The sequence below is a fragment of the Ambystoma mexicanum genome, chromosome 2p (genome assembly GCF_040938575.1).
Source record: "Ambystoma mexicanum isolate Mex_15411 chromosome 2p, UKY_AmexF1_1, whole genome shotgun sequence".
NCBI lineage: Eukaryota > Metazoa > Chordata > Amphibia > Caudata > Ambystomatidae > Ambystoma > Ambystoma mexicanum.
Window position 1 is genome coordinate 970804025 of NC_090923.1, and position 23416 is coordinate 970827440.

Sequence of the window (23416 nt, forward strand, 5' to 3'; positions counted from 1 at the left end):
ACGGCTCAATGTCCATCTGGTAGCCGTCAATATCAACAAAGAGGCCATCGTAGGGGCAACGGTAGAGGCAGGAAATCTAGTCCTAGAGGCTCTCCATCCTCCACCTCAGTGACTCGCCGGTTCGGGTCCCCTCTCACTCTTCCCCGGTGGGGGGGTCGAACGTCATTCATCCACACCTGGGAGGGGATCACCAGACCAGTGGGTACTGTAGATCGTTACTATATAGAGTTTCTCCAGCCACCTTGATACCACCCACCCAGAAGCAGACTCCTGTCGCCAGACCACCTGCGTATCCTGCTGGAAGAAGTTCAGGTCCTGCTGGAAAAGGGCACCATAGAAGTCATCCCCATTCTCCAGGTAAACAAGGTTATTTATTCAGTGTACCTACTTGTACCCAAACAGAATCTCACCATGCGACCTGTTCTAGACCTTCGCCCGGCGAACAAGTATGTCAAACCTCAAAAGTTTAGGATAACACTGCAGGAGGTAATCCCACTGCTGTAGCAGGGGGATTGCGTGGCCACATTGGACATGAACAATGCATATTTTCATATTTCAATGTTTCCAGCACACAGAAAGTACCTCAAGTTCATGATAGGACACCCACTATCAGTTCAAGGTTCTCCCCTTCAGCATTGCCTCAGCACCACGGGTATTCACGAAGGTACTAGCGGTAGTAGCTGCTCGCCTGCGCAGGCAGTCTATCCCAGTCTATCCTTACCTCGACGACTGGCTCATAACAGGGGATTCGTACAGAGCATGCCAAACAAATACCCAGTAGATGGTAGATCTCTTCTTCAACCTAGGTTTCTCTATCAACGAGAAGAAATCCAGTCTAGACCTCAATCAAGTAAAACAGTTTCTGGGGGCTCTAATCTGGACCAAAGATGGCGACATCTTTCTCTCCAATGAGAGGGTTCAAAACATGCTGTTCCAGATCCCTTACTATGGAGCCAGTCACCAGGTGCGCAAAGCCATGCGACTGTTGGAGATGATGGCTTCCTGCATCTACCTAGTTCCTCACTCTAGTCTGCGCTTGTGCCCCATGCAAAAGTGGTTCTGGAGCCAATGGTGTCAGGCCAGCGGCCAGTGGGATGATCTAGTGGTTGTCTCGGCAGCCCTCGTTCAGTATCTGCAGTGGTGGTCAAGGGAAAACTTTCTGCAGGGGAAGAAAACCTTCACCTCCTCTGCAGCAGAAGGCACTCACCACAGACGCATCTCTGACAGGGTGTGGGAGGAGGGGGTTCACCTTCAACAGACGGCACACGTTGTGTGGTCTCCAGCTTAGCATCCAATCATATCAACCTGTTGAACTGCTAGCAGTGTTCAAGGCCCTGAAGGCCTCCCAGACACACCTCCAGGGGAAGACAGTTCTAGTCCTCGCACACAGTGCTATGGCCATGTATTAAACATACAAGGGGGCACTCACTCTCTAGGGCTGTCCAAACTGTCCCAGAACATATGGAAGTGGCTCTCAAACACACATGTTCCAGGCAAACTCAATCTACTGGCGGACGTACTCAGCAGAGATTTCCCCCTACCTGTAGAGCATGAGTAGCAGTTACAGGAGAACATTGTTCTCGACGTCTTCCCAGAGATCGATTTATTCGCCACTCTGGAGAATGCCCAGAGCCCAGATTACGTCTCTAGGTACCCCCAAAACTGTTCCAAGGGGGAACAGTCTTTGGATAACATGGTCCAGGAAATTTGTCTGTGCAATCCTCCCACCCTCCCCTCAATTCCCCTGCTCAACAGAATAGTGCACAAGATGCACCAAGAACCAGTCCGGATGAATCTGGTGGGCCCGCCAGCTTTGGTTCTCCCCTCTCATGGCAATGTCAGTCTCCCCTCCTAGGAAGCTGCATTGACCGTACAACATGCTGTCTCAAGACCAGGGGGAAACACTAAGTGCATGCCCTCAAACCCTCAATTTAGCAGCCTGGCTCCTGAGGTTGTAGAGTTCGGGCACCTCCAGCTCCCTCAAAGATGCATGGAGATACTCGCAGATGCATGAACCTAACACCAGGCATTGCAACTCCAGCAAATGGAAGCGCTTTGTCATCCATCTGGTGTAATGACAATGGTATCCATCCTATTGAATGCTCACCTAAAGACATTGTCCTTTACCTAACTCACCTGTTAGATTCAGGACTAGTTTTCAATTCTATTAAAGTCCACTAAGCCGCGCTTTCAGCATACACCACGTCCCAAAGCAAGGTTTCATGGTGGAAAATTCCTGTAATTAAAGCCTTTGTGGAAGTGGCAAAGAGTGGTAAAGAGACTTGATCCCCCTATTTTCAACCCAGCTCCCGGGTGGGACCTGAATGTTCTTACCAGACTAATGGGACCTCCCTTTGAACCCATGCACAAGGCTAGCCTTAAAGCACTCACCTACAAGACAGCCTTTCTGGTGACTATCGTGGACCTGTCAGGGAGACTTCATTTCTGTGCGAATGCCCTTCAACCTTAGATACCCCCAGCTATTTTGCTGGACTTCCAGATTTTGTTTTATTATCCTCCAGTGAGACTTTTTTTTCACCCTCAAGTATTTTGATCTGATTTGGAATCTGACAAACTCCATAGGCATCTGCTTTTTGTATTGTGGCACACAGCACCTTCAGTGCAGTATCAGAGAAGTCCTTTGGATTTCTCATAAAAGGCGCGGTTTCTTGGACTGAAGGCAGAGGCGACCACTGGACGAAACATCCGATGAAGGAATCATGAGGAGGCGCTTGCTGCATCCTCCTGGACCATTGGACTGCCCGGTGAAGCCCTGCTGCTGTGCTGAAACTGCTTTTGCAAATCGACTAGCGAAGCTCCAGAGAGGACGACTTCTCCAGCATGGGGTCTGGCATGGATTCACATGCTCATGAATATTCCCTGTCGTCAGGCTGGGAATCCTCGGTAAAGAAAAAAGAGTTAAACCTCTTTTTTTCGGTCAATCGAGCCTCAAGCTCCAACGATTCTACTTCTGATCAACGGGGGCCCATTTCGGAATTTTCTACGCCCCTCAAGGGCGAAGTTTTCGTCGAGTCCAGCTTCTTGGAGAATTCTAGAAGATTCTTTGAGGCCGACCCTGCGTGGACATGGCCCAGGAAAAAGGGAGCGTGACACCCAGATCCAATCTGTTCAGGAGCTGCCCTGGATGCGGATTGCAGAATGTCTTCAAGGAGGACAAGCATTCTAGATGCCTCTACTGCCTTCAGGAAGACAAAACGCACGTGGAGAAGGACTGTGCGTTTTGCAAGAATATGTCGGAACGGGCCTCGGCGGATCTGCCCCACCAACTGGCTGGAAGGGAAGAGCCCAGCAGCAGGTGAGAAGAAGTGGTCTGAGCAGTCTTCTAAGACCTTTGAGGGCAATGGGGGCCCAACAAAAGGCAAAGCACTGCGAGTCGGCGGGCACCAGGAGCGCCGAAAGGTTGGGCTCCTCGGCTGCCAGGCAGGGCGCACTGTCACTGACGCCATCAACCATGAGCCAACACTCTGGCTCGGGGGAAAAGGAAGTCGGAGAACCCGGGTAAGCTTCGGGAGAAGCCCCAGTCGATCCCGACGGATAAAGCCGAGGGGGAGTGAGGCGGCGACTGCCCGGTGGAACAGAAGAAGGAAGGTTTCCTCTATCAACAGCATGAGGCCAAGAGGAAGACGGTCCTCTCGTTCCCGTTGCTTGACGACATCTTGGACAAGAACCCGTCCACGACCCCTGCCAAGAGAGACTGGTACGAGAAGAAATACCGGGTCCCGGATTCTACCCCCATGTGCCTTAAGGCGAACCCGGATTCGGTCGTCTCGGTGGTGGCCAAGAAGAAAGCGGCGGGGGCGACGGCTTCAACTTCGACCTCCCTGCCAGACGGCGAAGGGAAGAAATTGGATGCCATGGGACGACGATTCATCTCGTCGGCGGCGATGACGATTAAAGTGGCCAACGCCCTTGAGATTGTGGCCCGCTACGACAGAGAGCTGAGGTCTAAGATCGCTCCTCTGCTGGACTTCCTTCCGGATGACAAGAGGGCTGATGCCCTGGAGATACTGCAGGAAGGTGAGGTGGCGTCGGACCACGCCATAATGGTGTCCACGGACATTGCTGACACCGGCTTCCGCCAGATGGGCAACAGTGTTTGCCTTCGCCGGCGTGGTTGGCTGAAGGCAACCGATTTCCAGCAGGACGTGCAAACCAGAGTTTTGGACATGCCTTTCGACGGAAACAACCTGTTTGGCAAGACAGTGGACGAGTCACTTCAGGCCATCAAGGCCGACACGTGGGCCTTGGGAGTTTTCCAACAAGGACAGCCGCCCTTTCGGAACTCCGGAGGCAAGCAAGGTGCCTCCAAAGGATTCGGCGGCGGCTCCTCGACTAACCGCCAGGCGGCCCGCTCCTCGTCACAGGAGGCCTACAGAGGACGCGGCAAGTCAGGAAGATCTCGTCATCAAGGAGGCAAGGCCACTGCCAAGCAGATCTGAACTGGACGTAGTGTCTGGGCCCCCACCTGAGCACCCAGGTGGGAGGCCGGCTGGCGAAGTTCGTTAGCGTGTGGGAGTCCATCTCCACCGACCGATGGGTGCTGAATACCCTGGCCCGCGAGCACACTCGAGTTTCTAAAAAAGTGCCCCTGCATTCCTCCCGTGGCCAGGAAGGAAAACCACATCCCTCAACTGCTGCTGGAAGTAAGGGCGATGCTGAAGAAAGGAGCCATCAAGCTCGCCCCAAAGAGGCTCCGGGGCTCCGGAGTGTACTCGCAATACTTCCTCGTAAGGAAGAAGACCGGCGGCTGGCGACCCATCCTGGACCTGCGTCGTTTAAACAAGCACATCAAGTCCCAAAAGTTCCGGATGGTCACTCTCCAGCACGTGCTGGGACAGCTGGAGGAGGGCGACTTCCTATCGTCGCTGGACTTGGAGGATGCTTTTTTCCACATCCCCCTTCTAAGAGGACATCGAAAGTTCCTCAGATTCGTAGTTCGAGGACGGCACTACCAGTTCAAGGCCCTCCCCTTCGGATTGAAGTCGGCACCCAGGGTATTCACCAAGTGTCTAGCACCGGTAGCGGCACGGCTACGCCTGCAGGGGATCCACGTCTAACCCTACCTGGACGATTGGCTCATCCGAGCAAGGACAAGAGAACTCACCGTCGGACACACAGCAAAGACCGTCCAGCTGCTCACAGATCTGGGATTTTCCATCAACTATGCGAAATCCCACTTGGTCCCGTCACAAGGCGCACTGTTTCTGGGAGCCAGGCTTGACACAGAGGCGCGATTGGCCTCTCTGTCGGAGAAAAGGACGAAGACCATCCTGGGCAAGGTGCAACGACTGTCTGACATGGATATGGCCAGGGTGAGGTCGATAAAGTCCCTTCTCGGCATGATGCCCTTGTGCATCTACCTTGTGCGCCTGTGCAGGTTGCGGATGCGTCCACTGCAAGAGTTAGACGCCCGTTGGATGCAAGTGGCGGGCATCTTCGAAGATAGGATCGTGCTCAACGAGACCTTCTGCCAAGCGATCCGGTGGTGAGGCACCCACGCGCACCTCGCGGGGGGATGGACTTCCAGACCCCCACACACCAGGAGACGGTGACAACGGATGCCTCCCTGGAGGGATGGGAAGCGCACACCGGAGATCTCCACGCAAGAGGCCTTTGGCTCCCGGAGAAGTCGCTGCACATTAACGTCCTGGAGCTCAGAGCCGTGTTCTGGGCCCTCAGGTCGGTCGTTCCGTCCCTCAAGGGCAAGGTGGTGAGTATCTTCACCGACTACACCACTACGATGTTATACATCTGGTCGAAGGGAGGCACCAGATCCCCAGCCCTATCCAAGGAGGCCCAGGATCTGTGGCATTGGGCCGTCGCCCAAGGGATGTTTCTGGTACCCTTCCACCTGGCAGGAATAAAGAACACCATCACTGACTCACTCGGCAGGGAGCTACGCTCATGCCACGAGTGGGAACTGCAGCAGGATCAAGTGGATCTGCTATTCCAATGATGGGTCAATCCCCAGATCGACTTATTCGCGACGGCGACGGACGCCAAGTGCCGGAGGTTCGCCAGCAGGTTTCCCCAGCCAGGGAGCATGGGCGATGCCTTTTCATTCCCCTGGGATGGCCTGTTCCTCTATGCGTTCCCGCCGTTGCTGCTGCGACTCATCAACCAACTCAAGACGGTCCCGGTGCTCGATGATCCTCGTCGCACCGCTGTGGCCGAGACAGATATGGTTCCCGGACCTTCTGGACATGTCAGCGTAACCAGGCCCCATTCCCCCCCCCCCCCCCCCCCCCCAGTCAACAGACGCTGATCTCCTCTCCAGAGAAGAAGGCGCCATCCTCCACCACGACCTGGGGTCGCTGAACTTGCAGGCCTGGCTCCTGCAGCACTAGAGTTTGGAGGGCACGATATCCCGGCGGACTGCAAGGAGGTGCTTGCAAAGGTCAGGGCGTCCTCAACTCTCAAGTGCTACGGACACAAATGGAAGAGGTTCTCTATCTGGTGCCGTGCACAGAAGATTAACCCTCTATGGATTACGGCCCCTCAAGTGCTGCCGTACGTGCTATCGCTGGCCAAGGTGGGGCTGGCCCATGCCTCCATCAAGATCCATCTGGTGGCTATCTCCTGCTACACCAGAACTCCTGTGCGCTCATCCCTGTGGTCCCATCTCCTGGTGAAGGAGTTCATGAAGGGACTGTTCCGATCCTTCCTGCCGGTGAAGGCTCCTGCCCCAGCGTGGGAACTCAACGTGGTGCTGACCAGGTTCATGGGGCTGCCATTCGAGCCTCTGCATTCAGCACCGTTGAAGCTCCTGTCGTAGAAAACAGCGTTTCTTGTGGCCATCACCTCTGCTCAACTAGGCCCTCTCTTGCAAGCCCCCATACCTGACTTTCCGCTAGACGATGGTGGTGCTCCCCTCCTTCATGCCCAAGGTACCGTCGGACTTCCACCTCAACGAGCCCTTGGTGTTAGCTGTTTTCTTCCCGTCGCCTTCATCGCCGGCCGAGAGGACTTTGCACTTGCTGAATGTAGCTAGAGCACTGAAGTTCTACGTGGACCGCACAAAGAGTTTTCGGAAGACATCACAGCTGTTTGTGAACTTTGGACCTGTGAACCAAGGGAAGGCCCTCTCGAAGGCTTCCATTTCCAGATGGCTCTCCGGCTGCATCATGCATTGTCACCGGTTGGCAAACCGACCGTTGCCCGGCTGTCCGAGAGACCATTCGACCAGAGCGATCGCTGCTACCAGAGCGTTCCTATCTGGTGTGCCCCTGCTGGACATCTTCAGGGCTGCTACGTGCAGGTCGACGCACCTTCACGAGATTCTACTGCGTCGACTGGGATTCCAGGGAGGAGTCCAGAATCGGCCAGACAGTGCTGCGCAACCTGTTCGCCTGAAGATTGGCCTGGTGAGGAGGTAAGAGATGCTTAATGTTGAGGGATGAAATGCTTAACGTTGAGCCTTGCCACCTACCGTGGTTGTGCATTTGTGTACTGCTATGTATTCTTGTATTCATGAGCATGTGAATCCATGCCAGACCCCATGCTGGAGAAGGAACAAGTTACTTACCTGTAACTGTTGTTCTCCAGCGTGGGCTTGGCATGGATTCACATGCGAACCCTCCCTCTGACCCCTCTGCGGCTCTTCACTTGGTCCTACTGCCACTTTGCGTGCTACCAAATCTGAAGATGGCTGCCAGAGGAGGGGCTTAGGTAGAGGGCAGTCGTTTGCTGGGGGCAGTATGACCCAGAGACCAGTGATTGGTTATTAGGAGAAAGACAGTTTAGAAACGAAACTGAAACTGATTTTTTCTTTACCAAGGATTCCCGGCCTGACGACGGGGAATATTCATGAGCATGTGAATCCATGCCAGACCCACGCTGGAGAACAACAGTTACAGGTAAGTAACTTGTTCCATCTTCCCTTGGGTTATTGGGACCAACTAACCCCAAGAGGAACTTTGCTGGTAGACCTTCCTAAACTGGCTGTACTACTTTGCTGCTGCTGCAACCAAGTGCCAAGGGTCAAGAAATCCACATAGTTCAGTGAATCGCCTTTAAGCCGGACCAGAGCTCCAGGAAGATCCTGAGGACCCTCCCGAAGCAGGACGACCCAAGCTCGAGTCACTTGACCAGAGTGCTGGACTGAAGGAACGAAGAAAGTCCCAGTGTCCAACATCTGCGGTGGTGCAATTTGCCGGTAGCTGAAACCACGAACTGCTGCTGAACTGAAAAGAACCCCTAGCCCCTGCTGACCTTCAAACTGCAGTGGAGGGAGTCCTCCAGATATCCTCCCTCTTGTCCCCACGACTGAGGCCCAGGAACCCAGGATCTGCAAAACGTCAACCAGAACAGAAGCCAGCTGGATCCTCTTCTTCTAACCTAAGGTACTGTGTTGACTAAGGGGTACTTGCCTCCTTTTGTCTGTAGCTTGTATTATCACTTGAGATTTGCAGTAGCCGCTTTTTGCAGAGTTCGTCTTGGCTCTGACCCTCAGAAGCCTAACCGCTCGGGGCCCAACAGTGATTTCTACAAACTCTCCAACTTTGTGTAAGACTTTTGTGCTATCTAAAGAAGTGCCTCTGCTCCATAGACATTTTTCAAATTGTTGACTGTCCTGGCTGTCAGACTCTTCTGACCCATTGACTTTGATTCTAACTGTTCCTCACAGGTGGTTACTTGTTTGAAACTCTTATTGCTGGGAAAGATTCTATCTAGACTTCTTTGGGAGATTGAAAAGTGCTCACATGCTGTGAGGAACTGTTAACCTTTTTTCCTTCCCTAACCTTTTCCTTTTCCATGACCTTGGAATTTGTCAAGTACAAAAAGTAATATATAAATGCCAATACTATCCTAGTAAGTGAAGTCACGTCAGGGTGTAGGAAGTGTCTCTAACAAGTATCTACATGCTTATCTTGATTCTGAGAACCTGTTATGAAGTGTATTTTTATTGTTGCACATTGTCCTTTTTAAATAATGCTTATTTAAAGCTGACAGTTTTATAAATAATTATTGTACTAGTAAATCTTGAGTGTAAGTGTTATTTGGATACTTGTATGTGTGGATTATCGATGCTTCAGCTCTACAGCTCACATTTACCCCTCTTGAAATAAATCTGGCTGCTCAGTCACTACCAACTTGTGTAGTACAGACCTATACCAATAGGTGGTTACCTAATACCAAGAGGACAAGAATGGTGTAGTCTCCCACTGGGTTACTTCATACGATCTTGCCTAACAGGACCCATTTGTCACGATTCACAAAAACAAGGTGGTTTTGCGCACACTCTCGCTTTGCGCCCAATTTTATCTCAAAGTTCCATGTAAACCAGTCCATAGAACTACCCACCTTTTTCCAGAACCCCACTTACGTGGCGGAAAGAAGCCTCCATACACCAGATGTAAGGAGACCGATTATCTACTATCTGGAAAAAGCATAGCCAATAAGGAAAACAAACCAGTTCGTCTCGGTGGCCGCTGGTAGAGAAGGGGATCCTGTCTCTAAATCTGCTATTTCTAAGTGGATTGTGAACTGCATCACACTGTGCTTCTCTTGCCAAGAGAGAGCTACGCTTCATGCCTAGAGCACACTCTACTCTGGGCACAGGGGATACCATAGCATTCATTGCAAATGTTCCTTTTGATTCCATTTGCAAAGCAGCAAGCTGGAGTTCTGTACACACTTTCACACAGCACTACTGCCTAAATGCACACTCTAGGTCTGATTCTCAGGTGCGACAAACGGTGCTAAGACATCTTTATTACTGTTCCTTCACACATCCCACCACATCTCTGGGTACTGCTCGCAAGTCTATGTGCAGCATGTGATTCTAAGCAGATTCACAAGCATTAGAAGACATGCATTACTCACCGTAATAGCATATCTGATGATTGTATCTGCTTAGATTCACATACACCCACCCTTCCTCCCCTCATGGAGTAGAAGTAGCATAGACCATCTCTCTTCTGTACTCGGTCACGCTGACTATAAGGCTCCCTCACAGCAGAAAAAACCACTACCAGAGGGACACTGACGCGTGACGGATTTTGTGGTGCAATACACATCATGGATAGTGTTAGTCACGCCCATGTCGACATCCCCTTTCAGTCTTCGAAAGAAAAGCTGCATTACTCTGTAATTTCCATTAGATGTTAGACTATATGCACGGCATGTGAATTCAAGCAGACACAATCATCAGCAATGCTATTACGGTGAGTAATGCATGCCATATTCTAATAAACATTTTAAGTGTAACTGTTTCTTTGGACTGTTGTACTTACTGGGTACAGTGTACTTACTTGCAGCTCACACCTTCCTCCTACGATGGGTCCGACTGCTCTTCCACTCTACCAAGGAATAAACCCAAAGGTAATTGGCCGGATAGCTGTCCGGCAAGGACAGCCACCCTGCTGTGATTGACAGCTAGGCTGGAATGAATGGGAGACACCTGCATAAAAGGCTATGCTTTTTGGCTTGGATGGCAGTCGACCACTGGACGAAGGAATCCTTGGAAGAGACACCTGCTGCAACTCCTGGACCGTTGGTTTGCCTGGGGAAGCCCTGCTTCTGTGCTGAAGCTCCGAATTCGCCTCGACTAGAGAAGCCCTGCAAGGACGACTTCTCCCCTTGAGTTGGTGGGACCAATCAACTCCAAAGTAAGCCTGTCTGGGCATCCTCTCAGAGCTGGCTGTATTTCCACTGCTGCTGGAACTGAAGTGCCAGGGAGATGAACACCAGATTGTGTGTGTTGCTTTAAAGTCGGACTTGAGCGCCAGGAAAATCCTCCAGACTTCCCTGAAGCAGCACTGACCAAGCCTGAGTCACCTCAACAAAATGCTGTACCCCAGATGCGAGGAAAGTGTAGAGTGGTATCCGAGAACCGCAGTGTTGCTATTTGCTGTCAGACGCGAGGAGCTGAAACACAGAAGGACCGCTGAATTGAAGTTTGCCCATTGCTGCCACTGACCTTCCCATTGCAGAGCAGGATTCCCCAGATGTCCTCCCTCTTGTCTCTACCACCGAGGCGCAGGAACTACTGGATCTGCAGAGCTGTACAGGAACAGAAGCCAGCTGGAACCATTGCTTCTAACCAGAGGTACTGTAAAGTCTAAGAACTTACCTCTTGTTGTGTAGCCTTACTTGCTCTCAGTTGAGACCTGTCTTGGTTACCTTGCAGAGTTGCTATAGCTTTGCCCCTCATAAGCCTCCCAGCTTGTGGCCCTTCAAGTGTTCTGTTTTCTACACACATTTTCAAAAACATACTGCAAGACTGTTTACCTACCTACAAAGATCTTCAGCTCCCCTAGCCACTGTGTAATTAACATTGGCTGTCCTGGCTCCCTGAGTGACTCTTCTTACCTCCTCAGACTGTGCTTTTTCCTTTTTCCTTTCCCCAGGAAAGGGTTAATTTACTGAGCATTGGAAGGTTGCAAAAGTACTTACCTGTTTATGAATAGTTAACCTTTGTTTTATTCCCCAATCTATCCTTTGCACCAAACTCAGTATTGCTCTAAATGTATCAGTGATAAATCAGTGTCCACAGTGTCCTAGCGATTTGTCACCTGAGGGTGTAGGAAGTGTCATCTGATTTAAAGAAACTACGAGTGTTTTCTGAAGTATATTTTAAGTGTTACATGTTTTGCTCCCTTCTGAAGAAGGCTTATACAACTGACTGTGAAATAAATGAATTGTTTTATCAAGAAACCTTGAGTGTAAGAGTTTATTTGAATAACTGTACTGTAAACTCTGTGTCACAACATGTCTGCTCACATCGACCCCTCTTGAGATGAGCCTGGCTGCTCAGCCACACTACCAACCAGTGTAGTTCAGACTTATACCAAAGGTTTGGTCCCTATTGCCAGGAGGTCAAGGTTATTGTAGTGCACCCAAAGGGTACTGCATACAATCTTGCCTAACACAGATAATCTCTCATGTCTTACAAATGTGTCTTAGTGTCTCCTTGTTAGGGAGAATTCTCAGAAATGTGCTAATTCCCTCTACCTTAGAGACCCCCAGCAACTTTGCTGGATTTTGAGGACTTGATTCTTTTACCTGGAGAGAGTGAGACCCTTCTTCCCACACTCTTGTGTATTTTAATGGATTGATGTGAATTTAATGTGAATGGCCGCCTTAGCTTTCTTCCCTGAGGGAGAAGTACATATGGCAAGTAGAAACGTTCATCTATTGGCTGAAGACCCCATTGGAGTCTCTGCCAGTGTTTCTTTAGTGATCCTGGGTCTGTGGGAACAGAATGTAGATGTGTATAACTATAATAGATAACACAAAAGAATACTACAAGTATAGCGTACTTGTAAATGGTCAGGAGACCCCTGCCATTAGAGACAATGGGGCCAGCATTACAGTGGTGGATTAAACCTTTTTCAAACCTGAGGATGTTGCTAAGGCACTCAAAGGCCCCACTAAGCTTGCTGGAGGCCCTATCCAGATGGTTCCAATACTACCAGCTCTCATCCAGTGCAACCATATGACTGTGAGAATACCTGTCAGTGTACAAAGTGAGGTGCCTGGGAGAGTCCTTCTGGGGAATGACTTAAACATTCTTGGAGTTGTTTCAAGCACCCCCAGGGCTCCCAGTACAAGGAAGCCAGAGCAGACTTGGAAGGCCAGAGAGCTCAGTTTAAATGACTCTTAGTGGGATGTTACAGAAGAACCTATAACACCCAATCCACAGGAAGAACAACCTTCTATTTCCAGGAAAACCGAGACAAAGGGAAAACCCAAGGTCTCGGCAAACAAGAAAGATAGCACTCCTGTGCATCCAACCAGGACATCCCGGAGAGGACAGTCCAAAGTCACACCTGTGACTACTCCACCAGCTGAGGTTCAACCAGAAGATGGTGCATCAGCTACTGATGAGACAGAGCTGGAAGAAGACCTTCCCCCTGTTGGAGATCTGGATCCTAAAGACCATCCTGAGCTGCAGACTTCTCTTGCAGAAGGAGGCCCCTGTAGGGTAGAATTCGTTTGTTGGGGTCTGATGTAGATAAATTCTGTAGCAGCTGTCACACTTGTCAGACTTGTGGCACCTTTGGTGCCTTTCCCAATGGTGGGAGTCCCTTTTGAGAGGGTAGGAATCGAGATTGTTGGTCCCTTACACCCTCCAACATCTTCAGGCAACCGATTTATATGGTTGTGGTGGACCATGTTACCAGGTATCCTGAAGCCATACCTATGAGAACTGTTACTGCTCAGGCAGTGGCTACGACCCTACTTGGTATTTTTACCAGAGTAGGTTTTCCTAAGTAGGTTATCTCTGACAGGGGATCCAACTTTATGTCCCACTACATGCAAGCCATGTGGAAAAACTATAGAGTGACCGACAAGTTCTCAACAGCTTACCTTCCCCAAACCAATGGGTTGGTGGAGAGGTTTAACAGAACTATGAGGAGCATGATGGGTGCTTTGCAACAACCGCTTAGAAGAAAGTGCGACCTTCTACTGCCATGCCTTCTCTTTGCTTATAGAGAAGTCCCTCAAGAAGGGGTTGGCTTCAGCCCCTTTGAGCTTTTCTATGGTCATCTGGTTAGAGGTCCATTGGCCCTAATCAAGGAGGGGTTGGAGAGTGCCCATTCCCACAAGCCAGTGAGAGTCACTGACTATGCGTTAGGTTTCCAAAGGAGAATAACACACATGACAGAAGCATCAGATAACGTGAAAGCAGGTCAGGCTCTGGTGAAGCATTGGCATGGCCAGAAGGCCAATGTGGTTGAGCTTACTCAGGACCAGCTTGTTCTAGTTATGGTACGTACAAGGCAGAGGGCCTTACAGGACAAATGGATTGGACCCTTCAAGGTTGTGGGAAAACCTGGTGAGGTCAATTATTTGGTGGACTTAGGCAATCCTAAGGAGGCCCCCAGGGTCTTTGACTCCAACTGCCTAAAGGCGTATGTCTCTAGACCAGAACTGGGAGCTTTGCTCTTAGCATCTGCTCAGGTGGAGGAGGTGAGTGAACCTCTACCAGACCTCCTCAGAAGACAACCTTTAGATGGGAAGATGGGAGTTAATCTCTCTTCTGATCTGACACTGGAACAACAGGAGGAGTACAAAATTCGGTTAAATCAGTTTGCCCCTCTGTTTTCACTATCACCAGGCTTGACCCTTTGGGGCCAGCATGAGATTCTCACTGGTGACTGTTTACCTGTTAAAAGCAGAGGATACAGAATGTCAGTCTATATAAGAAACCCCATAAAGGAAGAGGTCAGCAAGATGCTTGATCTCGGGGTAATAGAGCCCTCTACAAGTCCCTGGTCTAGTCCAGTTGTACTAGTGCCAAAGGCAGGATCCAAGGAGTTGAGATTCTGTGTGGACCATAGAGCTCTTAATGCAGTCACCACGACTGATGCCCATCCTTTACCTAGGACAGATGAGCTGGTGGATAAACCTGGTTCAGCCAATTACCTCAGAACATTTGACCCACCCTCAGGCTATTGGCAAATAGCTCTGACAGACCATGCCAAGGAAGCAACTGCATTTTCAACCCCAGGAGGCCTCTATCACTTTAAGGTTATGCCTTTTGGACTAAAGAATGCACCTTCTACATTCCAAAGGATGATGAATCATGTTCTGAATGGGATGGAGGACTTCTGCATGGCATACATGGATGACATTGGAGTGGTCAGCTCTACTGGGAAGGAACATATTGACCACTTAGGATAGGTATTGCAGGCTCTTGACGATTGGACCATAAAGGCAAGCAAATGTCAAATTGGTCAGAGTAAAGTGGCCTACCTTGGACATGAGGTAGGAAGAGGTGAAATAAGGCCATTGCCTAGCAAAGTACAAGCTGTACACGACTGTACCACCACTACTACTCCAGCCCAAGTGAGAGCCTTTCTAGGTCTATTAGGTTACTATAGGAACTTCATTGAGAACTATGGGACCATCGTTTCTCCATTGAGTGTTATCTCCTCACCCAAATTCCCCAAGAAGGTCAAGAGGAATGAGTAGTCCACAAAGGCATTTGAAGGACTTAAGAAAGCCCTTTGTCAAGCTCCAGTCTTCAGAGCTCCTGACTACAACCAATCCTTTATTATACAGACTGATGCTTCCCAATACAGGTATAGGTGCAGTTCTGAGTCAGCTGGATGAGTAAGGCAGGGAACACTCAATCTGCTTCATCAGTAGAAAACTGAAGGAACCTGAAACAAGGTGGGAAACCAAAGAAAGTGAATGTTTTGCTATTGTGTGGTCTTTGAAAAGGTTTAGACCATACTTGTATGGATGTACTTTTGAGATTCAAACAGACCACCAACCCTTGAGATGGTTAATGCAGATGAAGGGGGGGATCCTAAAATGTTATGATGGTCAATCAGCCTACAGGGGTTTGATTTTACCATGGAACACAGGTCGGGGTGTAATCGCCAAAATGCTGATGGTCTCTCCAGAAAGTTTGACCGACTGGAGAATGGAGATTCATCCAGGGGTGGATTAAATCCTGTCCCTTAGTGTGGGGGGGGGGGGACGAGGGTTAGGGAGATTTCTCAGAAATGTGTTAATTCCCTCTACCTTAGAGACCCCCAGCAACTTTGCTGGATTTTGAGGACTTTATTTTATTTTTTTACTTGGAGAGAGTGAGACCCTTTTTCCCACTCTCTCATGTATTTTAATGTGATTTTTGAACTCTGTTTCTCTTTTGGTTATGGAGTCTGACTCCATAGGCATCATCTTTTACATTGTGTCACACAGTACCTTCAGTGTGGTGGCACAGGGAAGTCTTTCAGATTTCCCCAAGGTTTAAATACCTTCTCTGGGATAAAGTACTGTTTCCCAGAGCAGTAAAGTGAAATTGACTTTACTTATATTTGTAACTTTCTAGACCAGCAGATCCTATCTTACAATAGTATGCTGGCAGGGTTACTTAGTATCTCCTTTGTCTAGCTTCTCATGTAACATTTTTATGTTACCCTTTCCTCGATGAATGGCTGGTGGCAGTGGTTTACTTTTAACTACTGTGCTGTGCATTTACTGCGGGCTGCGTTCGCAGCTGCAGTAAAGCACCCAAGGGTGCCATTTTTGACAAAATGGCCCCAGTCTTCTTTTTTTGCCATTTCTTTGTGGAAAGGTCCTACTTGAGATTTACCAGGTTTGGTCTCTTTGTTCGCTTTGCCTTTGGCGTGATTCACGAGTGAATCCCGCCTCTGACTCCAGGGTGTCTGGTGGGGGCAGGAAGTGAGGGCGGTGCCCGAAACTCCCTGTACTTAGTCTCCTAGGAGACCCAAATGCACTCTGTAGTGATTGGCCGGCTGACTGTACGGCAAGAACAGCCACCCTGCTGGGTGACTGACAGCTAGGCGGGAATGAATGGGAGAAACCTGCATAAAAGGCAAGGCTTTTTGGCTTGGAAAGCAGAGTCGACCACTGGTAGAAGCAATCCGAAGAAGAATTTGGAAGAGACACGTCTGCTGCAACTCCTGGACCGTTGGTTTGCCTGGTGAAACCCTGCTGCTTTGCTGAAGCTTCGAATTCGCCTGGACTAGAGAAGCCTTCCAAGGACTTCTCCCCTTGAGTTGGTGGGACCAATCGACTCCAAAGTGAACTCGTTTGGCCATCCTCTCGAAGCTGGCTGTACTTACACTGCTGCTGGAACTGGAGTGCCAGGGAGAGGAACACCAAATCGAGTGGATCGCTTTTAAGTCAGACCCGAGCGCTAGGAAGATCCTCCGGACTTCCCTGATGCAGGACTGACCAAGCCTGAGCCACCTCAACAGAGTGCTGGACCCCAGAAGCAAGGAAAGTCTGAAGTGGTATCCGAGAACCGCAGTGCTGCTATTTGCTGTCAGACGCGAGGAGCTGAAACACCAAAGTGCCACTGAATTGAAGTTTGCCCGTTGCTGTCGCCGACCGACCCGCTGTGTTGCAGGAGTCACCTAGACTTTTGCCCAATTGACATTGGCTGTCCTGGCTCCCTGAATGACTCTTCTCTCCTCTGATATGGTTAACTTACTTTGCATTGGGGGGTTCAAAAGTACTTACATGCTTAAGAATATCTGTGATCTCTTGTCTTATTCTAAAACTTATTTACTTTGACCCTCATTTCAGTACTACTCTAAATGTACTAGTGATGTATTAATGTCCACAGTGTCCTAGCTATTTGTCATCTGAGGGTGTAGGAAGCGTCTGTGTGCCATCCCAATGGGTACTTGCTGATTTAGAGAAACTAAGAGTGTGTATTTGTGTGTTGCTATTATATTAGCCCTTCGGAAGAAGGTTTATTCAAACTTGCTGTTAAATAAATTAATAATTGTTTAATCAAGAAACCTTGTTTGTAAGAGTTTATTTGGATACTTGTCTCTGTGAATCTCTGTGAAACCACCCTACTGCTCACATTGACCCCTCTTGAGATGAGCCTGGCTGCTCAGCCACACTACCGACCTGGTAGTACAGACTTATACCAAAGGTTGGGTTCCTATTGCGAGGTGGTCACGGTTGTTGTAGTGCTCCCAAAGGGTACTGCACCAAATCTTGCCTAACACTCAGTTGTAGGCAGGTCCCGCTAACACTCTGAACACAGGGTTCAGAGAAAATCATTCTAACTGACGGGTAAACATGCCAGAATCACCACAAACCTAGTTATTTTCTTATTTCTCTTTTTTAGGTTCCATGGGCCCCAAAACCTCTCTCAGGAACCACTCATAGTCAACGGGTTATGGACCGATTCAGAATCGCCACAGGTAATGTTTTTCTGTCATCTTAGTTCTGCTTATTCCTCCAATGTATGTTTTTGTCTTGTATTCACTTTTGTTTTGCCTTTTCATTTCTTCATTTGCTTGATTTCCCTTCCTTTGTGTGTCTCTGTATTTTATTCAATATTTCTCATTTGTTATTGGCAGTTTTTTTGTTTTCTCTTTTCAAGCTTGTACGTTTCTTAATATATTATATATTTTCTGATTCTTTGTTTAGATTTACTGTAGGTTTTTTTATTTCCCTCCTACCTTCATGTGTCCCTTTTCTGTGTTTCTTGTCTTAAATCCTTTCTTAATCTATAGTTTTTTGATTTATAAACCAGCCATGTCCTCTTGGCAATAGGGAACCCAACCTTTGGTATAGGCCTGTACTACACAAGTTGGTAGAGTGACTGAGCAGCCAGACCTATCTTAAGATGGGTCAATCTTAGCTGTAGAGGTGCAACATGGAGATTCAGTGGTATTCAAATAACACTTATACTCAAGGTTTCCTATTAAAATAATGTATTTAACCGTCAGTTTAAAAATGGGCCTTCTTTAGAAAGGGCAATATACAATAATACAATGCACTTAAAATATACTCCTTCAGTTTCAATTAAGTAAGTAGATACCCTTTTGGGATGTCACAGACACACTTCCTACACCCTAAGGTAACTTCAATTGCTAGGACACTGGACATTAATCTATCACTGTAACACTTGAGTGCAATACTGAGATTGTAGCAAAAGGAAAAGGTTCGGGAAGGAAACAACGGTTAGCAAGTTCTCTGAACAGGCAAGTACCATTACACTCCTCCAATGAAATATAGGTCAACCCTTTCCCAGCTATACAAGTAACTTATCTGTGACTTTTTGAGGGACAGACAAACACATAGTCAAAGGGTCATAAGGGTCTGCATGGAGCCAGGACAGCCAATGTCGATTGAACAAAGTCTAGGGGAGCTGAGGCACTTTTTGAAGATAGCACAAAATACTTGCACAATGTTATATAGAAGTTTGTACAAAAGAATCACTGTTGGGCCACAAGCTGGGAGGCTTGTGAAAAGCAAAGGTGCAAGCAACTCTGCAAAGGGTAGCAAATGCAAGTCTCCAGTGAGAACAAGCAAGCTACACACAACACAAGATAAGTACCCCTAGTTATACAGTACCTTAGTTCTGAAGAAAAGGAGTCCAGCTGGCTTCTGTTCCTGTTGCAGTCCTTCAGATCCTTTGTTCATGGGCCTTAGTCATTGGGTCAAGAGGGAGGACGACTGGGAACTCCTGCACTGAGGTTTGAAGGTTGGCGGCAGCAATGGACTTACTCCAGATCAGTGGCACTTCGCGGCTTCAGCTACCGGCAAATGGCACCATCGCAGATTTTGGACACCCTGTGGTCTCCCCTTGCTTCTGGGGTCCAGCACTCTGTTGAGGTGGCTCAGGCTTGGGTCAGCCTGCTTCGGGAGGGTCCTCGGGATCTTCCTGGAGCTCGGGTCCGGCTTAAAGAAGATGCACTCGTTCCTGGGGTTCCTGGTGTTCCTGTCCCCTGGCACTCATTTCCAACAGCAGCGAAGAAGTACAGCCAGCAGGGAATGGGGTTCCAGTCATGTTCGTCTTGGCGTCCCCTGAGAAGCAAGAGAAAAGGGAAAAACCAGGCTACCCCTCCCTTGGGCATGGAGAAGGCGGGAGGACCTATTAAAAAAAACCTCAAGTACCTTTTTTTTAACTAGTTATACAGAATCGCACTCAAGATTAAACATCTAAAGCAAAATTTAATAGAAGGAACATGTTAAAAACATTAATTAAAAAAAAAAAGGGCCGTGCAATTGTTACCCAAATGGACATGAGTCTTAACATTGGCAGAAAGATTTTTACATAAAAAGAATTCATTTATGTGCAGTATTCAATATGCAACACATTTTCACTGTCGACACAGAATTGATGTTTCTGGCTTGAAGGACCGATTGTGGCGTTTGTCAGTCAAATGCGTTTAGTGTAGACACTAATGTCATCTTGCTCAGAACGTGATTTTCGAAGGCTTCAAGCTTTCTTCAGGACAACAAAAAGGTATGACTAGGAATGCGAATGTTAATCTAAAAATAATGAAAAGGATTGAATTAAGAGTGTGATTATGGTCATTCTTTTTGATTGAATTCGGACAAGAATAGGTCTAAACCCCACCTTTAAATAGTGATCTCTAGGGAGACGGGTATAGACAGGAACTGTCGTGTGTTCGGGTAATTTCAATCTCTGGTGCACATTGGCTACCTATAGTGGTAGAGACAGGCTATTAGTCATAGTGCCAAGGGGACTTTATTGATAATTAATTATACAGATAAAGCAGAGCTTAGTTACCTGGCAAGGTTGTTTTGAAAAAAACACACAGAACTGTTTGTAGAATTTCAGATCCACGATGGAATACCGGAAAAAACTGCATCGATGGGCCAAAGGGTCTGGCTGAAGTGGAGACTGTGGTCCCCTGTTTACTCGCAAAGGATGTGTGTTATTGGGTCCTAATAATTTAAAGTGAAGAAAGGCATATAACTACGCTGATTGGGCAACATATTGCTGGAAATTGCAAAGTTGCGCAAAAATAACTGCATCAATCGGTGGATTTAAGCAAAGCGCTGAATTAGCAGCATGTTGTTACAAGATTAGAAAGAACTGCGTGATTGTTCTGAAAACCAGTCTCAAATGCCCAAAATGGATGGACTATGTTATGCACGCGGCGACGCTAGGCTCCGAACAACGCTTAGCAATAAAAATACATGTGTCACTATATTGTAGACAGGTGGGCTGTACCAAGCGTGTGCACCGTGTCTAAAAGGTCTAGATGGATAAAGTTACCATTATTGAGTAGAAGGGCTCACCTTGGCGTATGGAGCTGTCTTCGAAAGACAGAGTGGTCGTATCACCACTGCAGCACATGTGCGTTGGAGAGTTAATCTCTCTCTTCAACGGAAAAAACGTTGAGGGGCGCAAACCCCAAGAGAAGAAGTTGTCCTTTGCGGGCTTCTCTTGTCGATTGGAAAATTGGAGCTTCAGCACTGCAGCAGGGCTCCACCGGGCAAACCAAAGGTCTAGGAGGGTGCACCAAGCTTCTCTTCCAGTTTCTTCTTTCGTTTCTCCGTCCAGTGGTCGACTCTGTGTTAGGCAAAAATTGTATGCCGTACCCTTTGGGAGACTACACCAACCTAGTCTTCCTGCCAATAGTTATCCCAACCTTTGGTATAAGTATGTACTACAAAGGTTGGTAGTGTGGCTGAGCAGCCAGGCTGATCTCAAGAGGGGTCAATGTGAGCAGTAGGGTTTTTACACTGAGATTCAGTGACAAGTATTCAAATAAACTCTTACACTCAAGGTTTCTTGATTAAACAATTATTAATTTAAGTCATTTAAATAAGCCTTCTTTAGAAGGGAGCAATATATATGTAACACAAAAATACACTTCAAAATACACATTCTTAGTTTCTCTAAATCAGCAAGTACCCATTTTGGAGGGCACACAGATTCTTCCTACACCCTGAGGTGACTTAAGTACAGTGGACAATAAAATATCACTGGTACATTTAGAGCAATCCTGAGTTTGTTGTCAAAGAAAAGGTTTTGGGAATAAAACGAAGGTTAACAAATATTCTGAAGCAGTTATGTACTTTTGAACCCCCTAAAGGAAAGTAATTTAACCCTTTCCTGGAGGTAAGGTAAAGCACAATGTTAGAGGTAAGAATAGTCTTTCAGGGAGCCAGGCCAGCCAATGCTAATTGAACAAAAGTCTAGGTGAACTGAAGCACTTCTTGCAGGTAAGTAAAAGTCTTGCACAATGTTTTAGAAGTCTGTGTAGAAAAAATAGTATCACTGTAGTGCCACACACTGGTAGGCTTGTGAGGGGCAAAGCTACAAGCAACTCTGCAAAACAACCAAGACCAGTCTTAACTGAGAACTATCAAGGCGAGACAACAAGTCCTCTTAGTTTTACTGTACCTTTGGTTAGAAGAAATTGGTTCCAACTGGCTTGTGTTCCTGTGTAGGTCTGCAAATCCTGTTGTTCCTGGGCCTGAGTCATGGGGACAAGAGGGAGGATGTCTGGGGACTCCTGCACTACGAATTGAAGGTCGGCGGCAGCAATGGGAAAACTTCAGATCAGCTGCACTTTGCGGTTTCAGCTCCTCGTTTCTCTTGCAAATAGCACCACCGCAATTCTCAGATACCACTATGGACATTCCTCGCATCTGGGGTCCAGCACTCCGTTGAGGTGGCTCAGGCTTGGTCAGTCCTGCTTCCTGGGAGTCCAGATGATCTCCCTGGAGCTCAGTTCCTGCAGCAGTAAAGGAAGTTCAGCCAGCTCCGAGAGGATTTCTAGATGAGCTTGTCTTGGGGTCGGTTGGTACCACTAAACCAAGGGAACAAGTCATCCTTTGCAGGTCTTCTCTAGTCAAGGCGAATTTGGAGCTTCAACACAGCAGCAGGGCTTCACCGGGCAAACCAACCGTCCAGGAGTTACAGCAGGCGTCTTTTCCAAGTTTTTCTTTGGATTCCTTCGTCCAGTGGTAGACTCTGCCTTCCAAGCAAAAAGCCTTGCCTCTTATGCAGGTTTCTCCTATTAATTTGCAGCCTATCAGTCAATCACACAGCAGGGTGGCTGACATCCAAGGACAGCCCTCCAGCCAATCGCTGTTGGGTTCATTCCTGTAACAACGGAGAGTAAGCACAGGAAGGGTTGGGCACCTCCCTCACTTCCTGCCCTGCCAGACACGCTCGAGCCAGAGGCGGGTTTAACTGGTGAATCCTGCCAAAGGAACAAAGGGACCAAACCTGGTTTGGTGTGCTGAGTAAATCTCAAGAAGGACCTTTCCAACAAGAAATGGCGTAAAAAGAAGACAAGGCCATTTTGACAAAATGGGCACCCATGGGTGCTTTACTGCAGCTGAAATTGCAGCCCGCGGTAGAAACGCACAATGGAAGGAAAATGTAAAGCACTGCCACCAGCCATTAATTGTAGAAAGGGTAACATAAAATTGTTACATGAGAAACTAGACAAAGGGGATACCAAGTAACCCCTCCAGCACGCTATGGTAAGATAGTGTGTGCTGGGTCTAGAAAGTTACAAAAAAGTAAAGTCAATTTCACTGCACTGCTCTTGGAAACAATAATTTCATCAAGAGAAGGTATTTAAACCTTTGGGAAATCTAAGCGACTTCCCTGTGCCACTGCACTTAAGGTACTGTGTATCACAACGTAAAAATATGCCTATGGAGTTTGTCAAACAGAGTGGGGAAAAAGGTTGCTCTCTAGGTTAGAAATTAAAGTCCTAAAGTCCAGCAAAAGTGCTGGGGGTCTCCAAGGTAGAAGGGAATTGGCACATTTATGAGAATTCTCCCTAACATTCTACCTTTCTTGCAAAAGACCTTGCCTTTTATGCAGGTTTCTCCCATTCATTTGCAGCCTAGCTGTCACTCACACAGCAGAATGGTGTGGGACAAATCCCAGTAGGGGGCTGGCTGTCCTGATTTCCCATGCACTTGCCCGTTCTCAATGTCACTGGGCCTAGAAAGATTGTTGTTTTGTTTCTCCCCCATTTCCCCTCCCTTGCCTTGTCTCTCTCTAAAACACTTGTGTACGAGCGCAATACAAATAAAATATTTCATATAATAACCAGACCGCCCCTTGTTGTAAAATGCATTGAGAAAATGTAGAGATTGTGCTTTAGTTCTTGTTAAATACTGCAAACCTGGAAGCTGAGGACAAGTTGACCACTGGAACCGA

The 23416-nt window shown here is 48.1% G+C and overlaps 1 protein-coding gene across 3 annotated transcripts in view; it reads left to right on the plus strand.

Moving 5' to 3' along the window:
• The window catches only part of SPTBN2 (spectrin beta, non-erythrocytic 2), a 1293574-nt gene that overhangs the window by 1145684 nt on the left and 124474 nt on the right, over window positions 1-23416 (plus strand). For all 3 annotated transcript variants that reach the window (XM_069644771.1, XM_069644772.1, XM_069644773.1), the window contains one exon: window positions 17591-17666. In XM_069644771.1, the coding sequence (XP_069500872.1) occupies window positions 17591-17666 (76 nt within the window). The remainder of the gene's footprint in view (window positions 1-17590; window positions 17667-23416) is intronic.